Genomic DNA, 16,730 nt, shown 5'->3' on the forward strand with positions numbered 1-16,730 from the left:
TGGTCTTTAGAACTGCCTATCGTGGAGAAACAACTATAAAAAGCCGAACACAAGAAATGCGGCCTGTATAAAATAAATTAGTCGGGTGACAAACTTCAGACCTATATGTTTACTAACATGTGTATACACAGACTTCATAATCATCGTGTTTCTTAACATTCGTTGTTAACATATTATCTTTCCCGGCATAAGTAAAGTTAAATATTTTGAAATTAGCTTTTTGGGCTTTCAAATACCGTATAAATGAGTTGATAACCTTTTTATTGCACATCCATTTGCAGAATTCATCAACTTCATGATTTTATCATGATTAACTTTGCATAATCAAATATATTGTTTCTGTATATCTACAGAAAGTGAACATTCTATAAGAAACTGATAGGCATCCTCTAATATCTTTCAAATTTTACATTTCGTTTCATCAGCTGTTACACCTTGGGCTTTTATTTCATCGGGCTTATTCTGTTTCAAGTATGTGAGAGGTTACGAGAAAATAAGAAAACATAATTTTTATCTTTGATCGACAGTAATAAAACAATACAAAGATCCTTTTAACAAACTACCATACTAGTCTCCGTTCTGAATGCATAGCTTCATACCAAGACTGGGTTTGTTTAATTTCAGTCACTTTATTAAAGTTCCATATCTCAGAAGAATTATTTGTGATTGGTGAAATAAATTTATCCACTATGGGGAGAGACATGAATATTGACGACTGCGCCATTATAGTAATAACGATGGTATTAATTCGAATTAGATGTCTCCGTGGTTCATTTGAAAGTATATTACAGTCCATATCAGTATGTAGCGCTATTTTTCTGTCTTATAAAGGCCAGTTTCAATAAGCTTTATATTGATGCTTATTTGTACTGTGTAGAGGAATGATTGCGGAAGATTTTAAGCTACGTTTTATCATTCCAAGTTTTATCGAAGCTGCTTGATATAAACAAAGAGCTATAAAAAAACAAAGAGCTATAAAAATAAATGTATTTTATACTTCTTTGATATAAAGAAAGTGAACGTAGGTATTTCCTGTTGTGTACCTACGCAATATTAGCATTTTACCACATGTCCCAGTCACTGGGTAATGGATGGTCAACCCCATATTGTTTCATAGTTTTTTTATATATTTTTTATGTGTTTGGGGTGCTCAGTGCTTCCGGGAACTCTTCCCTTACCTTTTATTTTTAAAGACAGATCTTCGAGACAAGGATCGTCTCAAGAGAAGTGAAATGCTGGAAATGCTGATGAAAATATGTTATATTTCTTATTTGTACATAGAATAATGTACATTTAGTTAGAATATCTTCTAACTTAAAATAGAACATTTAGTGAACTTATGCCTGCATGCAATATGGTAACTTGTATGGTATAGTATTTTAGTACGTCTTAAATACGCATGCGTAGTACAAATTGTGACAAAATGGCGAGCCTACTGAAAGTAACTGGATGTGTAGCGCAAAAAACGCTGCTACAGAGCTTAGTATGTATTGTTTCTGCTATTTAATGATATATTTATGTCAACATAATATTTTTTATTGCAATCCATTTAATAGATTTTACTACCTTTCTTTTTTTACTCGTAAAACAGCGGCAAAACTTTAATGTTATTCATCAGAGGTGAAGGTCACTACTTTCGTAATCATACTTTTGCTATTTAATTTCTTACAGAACGTTGATTTCTCTCTCTTTGTGAAATTATATCTTAAAGTTGTTAATATAAGTCTACAGAATCGTGTGTCATCGTTATTTATATAGCTCATCATTTAGATTCATGTTGAAGTTTGTTGTCCTTGAATAGAACGGGGTCAAGGCTGTTTAGTAACATTCAATTTTTGGTTATGTAAGAGAGTGAGTATATATATATGTATGTCTTTGACCAAAGAGCTATAAAAATAAATAGATTGGCAACTTGAAAGGCATATAGAGCAAACCTCTCTAAAAGAACATGACAACTGAATGAGATCTTGTATACAGGAAGTGACGTGTTTTCCATGCGCCATTGTGGATTTACAGTCAACTCGTCCCCTAGTCAACTCGTCCCCCAGTCAACTCGTCCTCGATTTGGTCATTTCGTCCCCCTCGGCGATTTCAAATTGGTCATTTCGTCCCCCCTTTTTCGGCCCCCTTTTTAAAACGTATTTTGAAAAAAATAATAATCAAAGTATGATAATAATCTGTTTTTTTCTTTCAAATAAGTATATCCATGCTTCAAGTTTGTTTTAAGAGCTTTTTGCTTTAAAAGTGATCGATTTAACAAGGAGGATTTTCAGGTTTTTTTCTGTTTTGTTTTTGTAAGTCTGCTATGTTGGACAACATGATAGCTGTTTAAAAGTCCGTATTTGTTGCTGCTTATTTTCAAACTCTTGAATAATATTAAACTTTTTATGAAACGTTTTTTTTTTATAATAAATGATTTCCTCACTCCAATTAACTACTAACACATTTAATTCTACTTGGGGGAAATTTTCACACATTTCATCCGGTCAATCAACAACTTCTCATGCAATTAAATACCATTAACACCTTCCAATCAGCCCAATCAACGCCTTTTAATGTGATTAATAACCTTTAACACCTTTCGCATGCAGGTATATGCTCATTCTACTTTTTTAGAAACCACTGTTTCCCTACTTTTGAAGTATTTCTTTTTTACTTTAATGACAAAAAATTAATATAAGCATGTGACAGATATTTTATTTATTCTTTATTGTATTTCTAAATAAAACTTTCTTTTATTATGACCAGGGGTAACGATTTATTGCTCTCTCTTTTCTTACTATGATTTTTAAAAAGATAATTAGATTTCCTATTATATTATATTTTTAATACTAAGAGCATTGTATTTATTTTTTATATTTTATTTCAGTTAATTGTCTTATATATTTTCAGTATATTTCTTTTATCATTTTATCAAACCTAATTATTTAAAGTTAACTATTTCCAATATAACTCCTTCAAAACTCACGATGATTTTAAATACAAGTTTTCAAAGTCAAAAATATCATAAAAATGCAAAAATGCTTAAAATATTAAGGGGGACAAAATTACCAAACGGGGGACGAGTTGACCAAATTTTATAATGAGGGGGGCGAAATGACCAATTTTGTGGGACGAAATGACCAAATCGGGGACGAGTTGACCAAATTTTATGATGAGGGGGACGAAATGACCAATTTTGGGGGACGAAATGACCAAATCGGGGACGAGTTGACTGGGGGACGAGTTGACTTGGGGACGAGTTGACTTGATACCCCATTGTGTATGTGAAAGCAATTATTTGTCGGTAAATTAATTATCACCGTATGATCACGCTTCTTTTGATGGTAAGAAACAGGCACTTTGTGTTTTAAGACTATTTCGCATTAAAGTAAATGTGGTTTTAAAGGTACAAATTGGCTAGCAAGACATTTCGACCCCAAGACATTTCAACCCCAAGAGACAATTCGACCCCAAGACATTTCAACCCCAACTCCTTGGACATTTCGACCCCATTCAATGATATGCCTGAAAACATCTAAGAATGCCGTCATTATAATAATTAAGCTTTAATCTATAGATATTTGAGCAATTTCAAAATGTAACAACGCTTAATTACCGATTAAAATGTTAAAATACGGTTATTTTCGTGAAAATAAGATTTTTTTACGAAAATGAGCCATATTGGTCTAAATTTCTTTATTTTCTAAAATTCTTCTTTTTTAAAAACAAATAATCTTAAAGACTATATTAGTACATGCCTTCATATGAAAAATGAGTGATTTTTATCTCACAACAACGAAATAATCATCATTTATAAATTATTTTTTTATTAATGAAAATAACGGGATTTATGTATCAGCCGCGTTTATTACGTAAATAATTTATGAACAAATCTTTCAGATTATCTATCTTAAAATAACCGTCATATAACATTTTTTCATACTTGGTGTTTATTTATATTTTCAAATAATCTTAAAGACTATTTTAGTACACGGTTATATTAAAAAAATAAAAAAAAAAAAAAAAAAAAATAGATTTTTAAATCATGGGCCGATTTCGTTGATTTTAATTATGAAAATAACTTTAATAAAGTCGCGTCTTTAATACCTCTTTATTAATTTATTTTTATTTGACTTTTGTGTGTGTGTGTGTGTGTGAAAGATATATGCATCTCATTTCTATGGGATTCAACCAAATATAAATAACTATAATGTAACTCAAAGAAGTTAAAGATGTCACCATCTTCCAAGTTTTATTATTAAATTCTCAGTATGTACATAATGTAACATAAACATGAGATTCACATTTCAATAATAATAATAAAAATCTTCATTATATTGATATTTAAAATCATAATCAGAAAAACGTGATCTTTTGATTGGATCATCACACCTTGATTAAATTAATTGTTTGGTGATATACAGCACGTGTATATTTATCTGCAGTGCGCATTGCAATTAACAATCAATTAAGCGATTGTGGTGACATCGGATATTTATAAACATGTGTCAACATTATTGTAAAATATCAAACACGAAATCCCCGTTACTGCAAAATACAAGAATATGTGAGTACTGTTCTGTTAAAAACGGGGGGAGAATTATTATCATATTTCATATCTGTAAGGAAAATGTGGCAGCCGTATTACTTTTTCTATATTAAATATTTTAGCAAATACACGTGATTTAACGCATTATTTTAAAAGTACGATTGTAACAACTTCAAGCGATTTCGGTCACACATTAAACCGGAATCCACCTAAAAACCGGGATATACCGGAATAAATTCTCCATAACCGGAATACACCTGTATTTTGTAAGTTAAAGGTATTTTTGAAGGTTTTTTGAAATAATTCAATCATATATATCATAAATGAATAAAATACGAAAGGAAAATAAAATACGTTCACGCAAAATGACTTTATACGAGACTGAAATTCGGCGACCGCATGGGAAATTTCCATTACCGAAATACACCCTTATTTTATTAATAATTGGTATTTTTGTAGGGTTTATTGCAGAAATCATTCGTGTATAATATAAATAATAAGTTTCAGAAGGATAAATAAAATTCTTTAACGCAAAACGATTTTATAAGCGACTGAAATTCGGCGACCACGCGGGAAATTGCCATAACCGAAATACACCCGTATTTCTTCAACAAATGGTATTTTTGAAGTGATTTATGATTTAATTCAAACATATAGATCATAAATTATTATTTTTCAAAGTGAAATTAAAATACTTTCTCGCGTTACTTCTTGTACATATTTGAAAATCGGCGTGAGCACTGGAAATTTGTGCATTCGGAATTTCCATGTCCTAAAATTCTCTAATGTACACAGGTATTTATGATAGAATTCAATCATATCTCAAATAAATAATTAATTTACAAAAGGAAAATAAAATGCGCAAAACGTTTTTATACGAAGTTGAAAATTTGTTGAGCGCACGGGAAATTTGCGCACTCGTGGATAATCACAATCGCCATAATTTTGTTAGCTTTTAAATTAAATAAAAGCTTATCATATTTAACTGCACTTATCTTGTTAGACATTATTTGTCACATGTCACTTGTGTGTGCTTACAAATATACTGATTAATTGATATAATCAATAGGTGTGATAATCCAATCGAACTCTATCAGGACTAATCAGAGGCACGTGTTTGTTACGCCGCATATATTCAAAGGACATTAATTGTGCTTTGGTAATAAATGCAGTAAACGTTCTTATATTCATATATAAACATGATATAATTCTTCTAAAAAGTGATTTTTCAAAATATATTTTCTTCTTAAATTATCAAATTAAACATGAAGAAATAATTCAATTAGTTCCAATAATAAACATACGGCCGATCCTTTCCGGTCAGAGCGTTTATTCACTGACATGTATTGTGTGTATGATTCATTTAAAAATAGAATATTTATATAGATCTATATATTCATATTTTCTAAAATATGCAAAATGGAAGAAATATAAAATGAAAACATACAACTATTTCTGAGGGGTCGAAATGTCTTGGGGTCGAAATGTCTTTGGGGTCGAATTGTCCAAGAAATCCCCAATTAAATCTATTGGGAACATAGTCTAGTATTTGTAGAAAGTATAAATTTGTAATGATATTATATATGGTAATGAATTTATGTCGATAATAAAGCATGAAATTGCCTTGGTGACCTATTTTTTTAATGAACACTACAGGGTTTCAGAATTTGGCCCAGAATTCCCATGTCTGGAAACCAGATGGGGTGGCGGGGTTGCTACCCAGAAATTCTGGCAGTTACTAAATTCTTCCAGTGGATGCCCAACAGACTTCCAGGAAATTCAATTTTTAGTAGCCCTGAGCTGTCATATTCATAAAGCCACATTGAAGCATGAATTTTGACAGCTGCCAAAAATTGCAGGAGAGAAAATCTTCTTTACACTTGTTTTATGCACATTGGATGTCCAGAATGCAGAAAAAAATACTGCCTAAGTAACACAGCTATTTATAAAGCATTAGGAAATGAAAGGTCTTTTAGTTATAAAGTTCATGAAGTATAAAGTTTTTTTGAGTTTAACCATTTTGTGATTAAATTTTCTTTTACATCTATACAGGCTAAACCAGCTGCTGTTGGAAGTAAGAATTTCCACTTCAGGGTTTTTGGACAGAATCACACAAACAAATCAGCAAAGACAGGCGAACAGGTAACTTGAGTTAACATATTCCTACTCTCGTCTGTTAAAGTTTGCCAGCCACCATCTCTCATCGTATTTTAGCTTGACTAAAGTTTGAGCTATTGCCATCACCAATGAACTGATTTGGTTATGTTTTATTTGTGAAATTGTATTTCTATAACTGATGAATTGTACTTAACAAACTTGTTCACTGTGATGATATTGCATGCAGTTTGTAAATTGTAGGATCCTCAACTCTGTTTTGCTTTTTTACAAAGTTTGTCCATTTGTGTCTCGCCCACTTTAAGTGGAAGAAGCGAGACTAAATGATCCAGATTTCAGCGGCAACGGCATCAACAATTGGGAATAACTCAACCATTACATATATTTCTTTTAAACTTTGTTGGATGATTTAGAAACTAATTTTACACCCCCATTGTGATTCCTGGCTGCCTAGTGACCTTGACCTTGAAGAAATTAGCATTTTTACTGGCATTCTGTTTGCCATTTTTGGGCCTTAATTTGGTCCATTCCTCCTAAATAATATTTTTTTGTCACCGTTTCTTGAAAAATAAATCCTGATGATAGATTGTTTGTCACAAATAGATATTAACTCTTTCTTTTAAAATTATATAGTGCCTCTAAGGAAGATTACTGTTGCAATATAGTCACATCAGTTAGAAATGATTGAAAACAGTATTAGTAAGTGTGAAAAGTAGTTACATATACATGGCTAAAACTTCCCCTTTTCGTCTTAAAATCTCGAAAAATTCCCCTTCCTGAGGGTATGGGTACCTGTCCCCAAAAATTGTCTAGTGCCGTTTTAGCTCGTCTGTTTTTTGAAAAAAATCTACGAGGTATTGTTGTCACTTGATCATCGGCATTAGTTAAAATTTTTGTTTACGTTCACCACCTTTACTCAAACACTGTAAGAGCTACAGCTTTGAAACTTTGCACACTTGTTTACCATCATTAGGGGACTACGTAACATAGGCAAAGAACCATAACTCTGTTTTGCATTTTGTCATGATTATTGCTCTTTTTGTACTTAGAAAATTTGAGTTTATTGGTTAAAATTTTCTTAAAAAAGAGCTATAGCTTTGAAACTTTGCACACTTGTTTATCATCATTGGGGGACAATGTATACCGAGAACCTTAACTCTAACCTGCATTTTGTCAGAATTATGGCCCGTTTTGTACTTAAAAAATTTGAGTTTATTGGTTAAAAGTTTTGTTTAGGTCACCTTTTCTCAAAAACTATAACAGCTACAGCTTTGAAACTTTAAACACTTGTTTATCATCATTAGGGGACAATGTAAGCTAAGAACCATAACTCTAACCTGCATTTTGTCATAATTATTGTACATAGAAAATCTGAACTACAACTCTTTTCTTACATATTTTCCAGCATTGCAGACAAGCGATGGCACATGGAGGTGGTGCTCTTGTAATGATTTATGATTTAACTGTGTTATGATTGAGCTAATAATCAGTGTTTTATCGTTTCGGTTGCCATGTGATAAATTGTTGATCATGGCTGTCATGTGATAAACAGTTTATCACAGATGTTATGTGATAGAAAAATTGATATGTGTCATTTTTTTCAGCTGTTGCGTGATAAACTGTTGATCACAGATGTCATGTAATAGACTGTAGCTCTGTGTTTCATTATTTTAGCGTGGTAAACGATTAGTTTATGCTAATTTGTTTTAGCTCGATTGTGATGAAAGCTTCAAGCTTATAGGAACCACTCTCGAGTCCGCTTCCTGAAAAAACCAGTACTGGTGTCGTGCGAAGTCATGGTCGTGACCCAAGTGCTCGAACCCATGACCCCTGGATTAAGCTGCCGACACCTTATCCACTAGACCACTGCTCTCCCTTTTGGTAAACGTTTGATCACAGATGTCAAGTCATAAACTATTAATGCGTGTCATTGTTTCAGCTGTCAAATGATAAATTGATAATCAGTTCTTTTGACAAACTATTAAACAGTGTTGTATTGTTTCAGCTGTCACGAGACTACCCTGTTATTGATCATACGTATGATGCGGTAGTTGTTGGAGCAGGTGGCGCAGGCCTTAGAGCTGCTTTCGGTCTTGCCAACGAGGGCTTTAAGACAGCATGTATCACAAAACTTTTCCCCACACGTTCCCACACTGTGGCAGCACAGGTAAATTGTTTGATATCATTTCCTATGTAGTGTAGGTCACTGGCACCAGACCAGAAAGAAAATGCTAATGTACATGCTATATACTGCACCTAGGTATACTTAGTAACTACATGTATATTAAGATGTTCATGAACACAGGCTTTCAAGTAGTCCTACTTTTCCTACTTTTTAGGTCTGTTCCAATTTTTTTCTTACTTTTTTAGAAAAAACTCCTACTATTCCTACTTTCTTATCTAAAGAAGAAAAAAATATGTTAACAAATGTTGTTAGTCAATAAATTTGTATAATGAATTTTGTTACATAATGGTGTACTGGTGAGGCTCTAGATATATTTTTGATATGCTGCTGGTGACCTCTTCATTATATGAGTTGAATACTGACCTGGCAATATTTCATGAATTATCCCCCCTTTTCACTTAGATTTTCAGGTTAAAGTTTTGATGCACTTTCACTCTATCTCTGTTATTACTGAATGAATTTGATTCAAACTTAAAATGGTTGTTCAACATCATCACCCACATCATATGACACAAGGTGCATAACTCTGGCACCATTTTTTCATGAATTATTTCCCCTTTTTACTTTAGAATTTCAGGTTAAAGTTTTGGTGCACTTTCACTCTACCTCTCTTATTACTGAATGGATTTGATTCAAACTTAAAATAGTTGTTCAGCATCATCACCCACATCATATGACACAAGATGCATAACTCTGGCACAATTTTTCATGAATTATTCCCCTTTTTACTTAGAATTCCAGGTTAAAGTTTTATGCACTTTCACTCTGTCTCTGTTATTACTGAATGGATCTGATTCAAACTTAAACAATTGTTCAACATCATTACCCTTATCATATGACACAAGGTGCATAACTCTGGGACCAATTTTTCATGAATTATTTCCCCTTTTTACTTAGAATTTTAGGTTAAAGTTTTGATGCACTTTCACTCTGTCTCTGTTATTACTGATTTTTTTATCTAAACTTAAAATAGTTGTTCAACATCATCACCCACACCATATGATGCAAGGTGCATAACTCTGGCACCAGTTTTTCATTAATTATTCCCTCTTTTTACTTAGAATTTTAGGTTAAAGTTTTGATGCACTTTCACTCTGTCTCTGTTATTACTGAATGGATTTGATTCAAACTTAAAATAGTTGTTCAACATCATCACCCACACCATATGACACAAGGTGCATAACTCTGGCTCCAATATTTAATGAATTATGCCCCTTTTTGCTTAGGATATACTTATTTAGTGTTTTGATACATTTTATCTTTACCTCTCTTATTACTTTAAGTTGATATTTTTGACATAGACTCCAGCTATTGTGCAATATCTTCATCCACAATTGGAGTCATTAAACACTCCAGTGACAGCTCTAGTTTCCTCATATGTGCCCAGTTTCACTATCCAGCATAGAAATAGTAGTGTGACAGCTCTTGTTTTAAAAGGGGGTCTCTCAACACAGGTAGATTTCTGCTATATATGGTTAAACTGCAAGAGAAAATAGTAGCCTGGGTAACCAGATTGTATAGAAATGACCTTTATTCAGAGAATGGTATTTTGATTTAGTTTGTTGAATCTTTACTGCTGTTCTGTCAGGGTGGTATAAATGCAGCACTTGGCAACATGGAGGAGGATGATTGGAGGTACCATTTCTATGATACAGTGAAAGGTTCTGATTGGCTCGGAGATCAAGATGCTATACATTACATGTGTGAAGAGGCCCCAAAAGCTGTCATTGAGGTATGTTCAGTTAACTGTGTGCCTATTTAGGGCCTCCATTGTGACAAAATATAGACCTTTTCACCATAACTTTTTAGCTCATTTAAACCAAACGTTTTGAATACATTGGACTTTCATACAACGTTATTTATACCTGTTAGTTTTTATTGCATGATGTTTAATGATTAGTAATAATTGTATGGAGTCCATTTATGCATATGTTAGAACAATGGTTCCGTGATTTGTTATTTTAGCACAGGAACTCTGTATGTTTTCATTTTACTTTTAGCTTATGTGCTATGATTTATTAAGTATGTTTTAGCTTACGATTATTTAAGCTTAGTAACTTTGATTAAACAGTTAAACTTTGGAGCAATTGAATGCTTAGTACTTTTTAGCTGAGGAAGCGCGATTTTTCACAAGGTATGGTTTATCATTTAAACTAAGGAGCCTAGAATTTATGATCTATCATTTACACATAAAAAGTATACTTTGTTTTAGCTTATGAATAAGGGTGAATCATTTTAGCTAGAGAACTATGATTTATCATTTCAGCTTGAGAACTATGGTATGCCATTTAGCCGTCTGGAGAATGGAAAGATTTACCAGAGAGCCTTTGGTGGTCAGAGTTTGAAGTATGGTAAGGGAGGACAGGCACACAGATGTGCTGCTGTTGCCGACAGAACTGGACACTCACTGCTTCATACACTTTATGGAAGGGTAGGTTGTCTAACTGATATCAAAGCACTTGACCCTTCAGTTGTGTGGGTTTGAGCTGGTCCCAAGACTGAATACTTATACTGAAGATATAGATGTATTGTTCTTCCTAGGGGCACATCCATGCATGAGTGAAATAATACCCAGAAGGGTGCCTGTAGTCTTCCTTCCAACACAATAGTTTAAAAGCTGCCATATGACTTAAGCGGAAAGTGTCACTTATAATATTTCTAAACAAACAAAATTCCTCTCATTTACACCTCGCCAGTAGATGGGGTATTCATGTTGGTTGATAATTTTATTACATAGTAATAAAATCTCTTCTCAAGTCCAGAAGTTGGTGTCACAATGTGTACTGGTATCTGAGGAAAAAATTCCTTTTGCATCTGTATCTCAAACATGTAGAAAAACAGATATACACGTAAATAAATAGTCTGTATAAAGCAATAGTTTCAACTTGTTAGGGCATCAAAATACTATTAAACTTTGAAAAGTATCAGTGAGATACATTTTGTTCTGAATTGTTCTCTTGTTTATTGTGTTCTGTCATGCATTTTGTTGTATTGGAAAACTGTTGATTTCTCGTGTTTTTTTTATTTGATTAATTAATATTGTTAAGTATTGTTTTATAAGTTATAGCAGTCAATTAACTAGGCAGTTTTCTTGGATTTCGTACTAGTACTGCTTGGTTTCTGCAAGGAAAAGGAAAGATCCTGCTAGCCCATGGATTGAACCAGCAACCCCTGGTGTTTGACAGTATTGTCAATTTGTACTGACCTTTACTTGTGTTTGAAGAGAATTACAGGTTAAAACTTTTGTTCTTTTGTTTTCAGTCCTTGAAATATGACACACATTACTTCATAGAATATCTTGCCCTTGATCTGATCATGGAAGATGGGGAATGTAGAGGAGTTACTGCTCTTAGTCTTGAAGATGGCACAATTCACAGATTTAAGTCAAAGAATACAATTTTAGCTACAGGGTAAGACTTAAATATAAATTACATAGGCTAATTAAAGATATTTGTTCTGTTTTTTTTTCATGCGATGAAGCATTCCAACTAGCTAATAGAAAGTCTGTGTTTCGACAGCTGTCCTCCACCTGGACCTGATCCTGGAGTCTTCCAAACCGTTAAGGCTTGAAGTTGCCATATGACTTGAACTATTTTAGGGTGTCTTAAATTCTTCCATAGTGCTATTACATGAATATAACTCTGTGGAAAGAAAGTTATTTGAAAGAAATTCACTGTTTTATTGCCGCTTTTCAATGCACGAAAGGTTTGATAATAAAAACCAAAGCTGGAAAGTTTCCATATGAGCTAAACTATGTTAGAGCAATTTGAATTCCAAAAAGCACAATTATATGAATAGAACTTTTGGGAAAGAATGTTTTACGAAAGAAATTTACTGTTTTATTGTCACTTTTCAATCCCATGAAAGTTCCATATTTTGGGAAATTGGAAACTTGAGAGCTCTTCATAACTATGAGAAAATAACATTAAAAGTAGTTATCTGTTAAACACTGACTGCTTGAATTCTATATTTTCTTTTCTATTTGAACACTAGTGGTTATGGTAGAGCATATTTCTCGTGCACATCAGCTCACACATGTACGGGTGATGGTACAGCTATGACAGCACGTGCAGGACTTCCCAATGAGGACATGGAGTTTGTACAGTTTCACCCGACAGGTCTGTATCATAAGTTATATTATCTTTTATTTTCTTAAGCAGAAAACCACAAACATTTATCTATAGGAAAAAGCGTTTTTGGTCAAAACCATGAAACTTTATTAGCCAAAGTGAAATGATTTTAATAATGTATATTTTTCTCTTGTCCAGGTATATATGGAGCGGGTTGTTTGATCACAGAAGGCTGCCGTGGTGAAGGAGGTATCTTACTTAACTCTAAAGGTGAGAGATATATGGAGCGTTATGCACCCACTGCTAAGGATCTCGCATCAAGAGACGTTGTCTCAAGATCGTCCACCATTGAAATCAGGGAAGGAAGGTACATATCAAACAGTGACTGTTACAAGAGTCTTAGGGGACTTGCCGGAACTCTTAAAATCTGAATCTGCACTGTAAAATTGGAAATGTTCTGCACTGGTTTTATTTTTGCATACATTTGTGGACTGAGTAGAACTGTTTCAATTAAGAAATTAATATTTCAGAAACAGTTTTATGTGGTATGAATAGTCATTTTTTTGCGTTTAGTTGAAAGGAATGTTGGGAGGGCTCACTTTATTCAAAGGACACATTACCAGGGCCCCAGATAATTTTTTTGGCTTGTGAGTATTAACTCCTCGTATTTTTTGTGAATGAGTAAAATGGTAAAATCTGAATATGACTAGGAGTAATTTTACTACTGAAAGTTTGTAAATGTGAAAAAACAACAGAAGTCAGTGTATTGGGTGTAACATATGCACCCATGCATTTGTTTGCAGCTCAGTTTCAATTCAACATTTAAGTTTTTACTTCTTTTTTCTCCCTTAGCTTCACATTCGCTACCGAATCCAATAGAATATTCAATATACCTTTAGCTATGTTTGGGGGATCATTTTTGTTGGTTTAAAGATTGCGTAGAGTAATTGTTCACATTTACATTCTTAGAAAGAGACATTTTTGTTGTTTAATCCGCACTGGAAGTTGACATTTTAAATCAACACCGCTTTAAAATACACTACCGTACCATCAGTATTAATTCCCAACTATTTGATATACGCAGGCATTGAGTGTAAAAAATAGTTAAACCTAGGTTTATAGAGCACCATTCAATGCATGTGTACGTTCAGTGTGGGAGAATTAATGCCGATCGTGCTCTGTAGACGATTCAGATTTTATTTACACTAGTAAAAAGTCATTGCATACGTTTCTGTAATTTCATATACGTTTTTATACGCTTAAAAATTATCACACATGCGTAAATGCATTATTTCAAAGCGTAATTTACGCTAATATGCATCTTACCTGGAGCCCTGCATTACAATAGTTTTCAGTTAAACTGTTGGATTATGTGTCATAACTGTTTATTGAACAAGCAATACTTTTATTGAAAGTGCTAATTCCTGTACTGAAAGTGTTGTAGAAACATATGATAGGAAGCAGCATATTTGAGTTCTTGTAAATATCTCGCCTGCATTTAAAGTATTGTAGACAGTTACAGTAAAACTAAGGATCATGTGAACTACTGCAAGGTGGGGGGGAACATACATTTTGGCTTTTAATCTTCTTTTGGGATCTTGTTCCTGTTTCACTGATTTATTGTTTGTTTGCCTCAGGGGATGTGGACCAGAGAAGGACCATGTTTATCTCCAACTGTCACATTTACCAGCTGAGGTTTTGAAGACACGGTTGCCAGGTATCTCAGAGACGGCCATGATTTTCGCTGGAGTTGATGTCACACGTGATCCTGTACCTGTGCTTCCAACTGTACATTACAATATGGGTGGAGTTCCAACAAACTATAAGGGACAGGTAAGAAAATAAGTGAAGCATGAATTCTGTAATATTTTAAACATGTGTTGACATATTTCAGGGTTCGAATTTAAGCTCGCATACTCGCGAAATGCGAGTGCAAATTTCAAACTGCGAGGTGAGATTTCAGACACCAGCATTTTTTTGCGAGTGAAAATTTTTGGCCGAATAATGTGCATTTCCAATGGTCGTCTCGATCTTACACTGTTCTTTCTTTAACAACTCGCTGAATTGCAGCGCATTGTCATTTGCAGAACGAATTTCGGAGCACTCTTTCATCTTCCGTCGTAAACGGAAGTTTACACTCGATACGTCCCGTGCGCATGTCTTTTCAACTGCTGACAAGTACCTGCGCTAATTTTGATGACGTTTACCGCATCCGGTGGGTTTTTTGGTAATCTATAATTAAGTTACTATTTACATACGCAGATACGATTGGCTTGACTCGTCACGTGGATGTTTGTGTTAATGTTGTAATAAAGTGACAAGTCGCCGAAAATGCAAGTTGTTTTTTTCATTTAGCAAGTTAAAAAAAATACCACTTGCGAAAAAATGCAAGTAGAAAATCTGGCTAAATTCGAACCCTGTATTTTTGATTAATGTAATGAAATATTAGGTGAAAAACATCTCAGAGTTTAAAGTGAAAACCAGTAGTTATACCAACTTTGATCAAAATCATTGAAGAACATGAAATAAGCACAATTATGTATTCAGCATAATTGAATTTATTTTTGCTGCAAAACATGGGGGCGAAAATATTCAGGTACTAAAGTACGATAAGCGGCCATTTTGTTTCGGATCATGTGGCCAATATCATCTTGTGAGCCAACAAAGACTTTTCCATTTCTGGTTAAAATAAAGACAGATCTTACTGCTGAACAAAAATTAGGACCCTGGTCCTACTTCAAAAGAAAATTTTAGAGTCCGGTCTATGGTGACACCTAGCAGGACCAATTTTAGATAAAACACCCACAATTACCTCCCTTGTCTGTGGTATCACCTAGTTGGGTAGGTTCAGTCGCGTGGTGGCAAATCACCATCTCTGAAATTCAAAATTACTGATAGCATATCAGGCGTTTGGGTTAAACCCTAAGAGCGAAAATAGGCTAGGTTTTTACCACGCTTCCTGTAATTTGTTTCATTTGGGGTGCTTGGGATGATGATTTACATATTAGGCATTTACGCGCTATTATAATTACCTAGTCCCTGGGGTGCTGCTAAGATAAAAATCCTGTAACATGGGAGAAAAATATTTGTACAGTGATGCGCTATTAAAAGTTGTTAATCGGCTAGGGAACTGCCACTTGGATTTTCCATGTTTTCTCTGTGGTAGCACCTAGAGAAAAATTTGAAACATCAGGATCGTTAAATCCACTAACTCATATATGATTTTGTGTGTCATTATTCAATTTACATATATGTGCTTATGTTTAAATAGTTTTATATGAATATACATATATATGCATAATAACATTCTGGTGCCAAATACAAGTCCTTCTAGTCAGTATTAAATTTATTAGTGAAAGTAGTTGTTATTGCAGGGTTTTTTTCGGCCGTTTTTATAGCCGTTATTCGGCTATATTCCCAATGCCAAAAAGTATGTATTTTTCCCAAAATGAGTGCAAAAATTCCTAATCTACATTCTGAAAAAAATTTCCATCTGCACAAAAAATGACCAAATTATGGACAATTTTGTAATGGAAGTATGTTGAAGAGGTTCTACAATGTGAAACAAGTGTATGAGAAAGTGCTTAAAGACATCCTTACTATATCCTGTGGGACTAAACATGTACATTTCCCAATTTGAAACATTTACACGTCAAAATTCCCAATTTTAGGGGTATAGGCTATGTTCCCAAATTAGCCAGAAAAAACCCTGTATTGCTGTCATAAAATAAAAAGAAATTGTATTTGTTCTACATGCAAGCTGAAATACCTTTTACTCATGAACACTAGATTTCCATTTCACATAAATTTACATTTGTAGCTGTGAAAG

At 33.6% G+C, this 16,730-nt stretch overlaps 1 protein-coding gene across 1 annotated transcript in view; it reads left to right on the forward strand.

Annotated features, from left to right (window-relative positions):
- The first annotated feature begins 1,358 nt into the window (after positions 1-1,358).
- Positions 1,359-16,730, forward strand: part of LOC123539731 (succinate dehydrogenase [ubiquinone] flavoprotein subunit, mitochondrial-like) — a 28,937-nt gene continuing 13,565 nt past the window's right edge. Inside the window, exons 1-9 of the mRNA XM_045324465.2 lie at positions 1,359-1,483; positions 6,584-6,673; positions 8,652-8,813; positions 10,420-10,563; positions 11,098-11,262; positions 12,093-12,241; positions 12,825-12,949; positions 13,100-13,268; positions 14,539-14,734. Of these exons, the coding sequence (XP_045180400.2) occupies positions 1,400-1,483; positions 6,584-6,673; positions 8,652-8,813; positions 10,420-10,563; positions 11,098-11,262; positions 12,093-12,241; positions 12,825-12,949; positions 13,100-13,268; positions 14,539-14,734 (1,284 nt within the window). The 5' untranslated portion in view covers positions 1,359-1,399. The remainder of the gene's footprint in view (positions 1,484-6,583; positions 6,674-8,651; positions 8,814-10,419; positions 10,564-11,097; positions 11,263-12,092; positions 12,242-12,824; positions 12,950-13,099; positions 13,269-14,538; positions 14,735-16,730) is intronic.

Source organism: Mercenaria mercenaria, chromosome 16 (genome assembly GCF_021730395.1).
Source record: "Mercenaria mercenaria strain notata chromosome 16, MADL_Memer_1, whole genome shotgun sequence".
NCBI classification, from domain to species: Eukaryota; Metazoa; Mollusca; class Bivalvia; order Venerida; family Veneridae; genus Mercenaria; species Mercenaria mercenaria.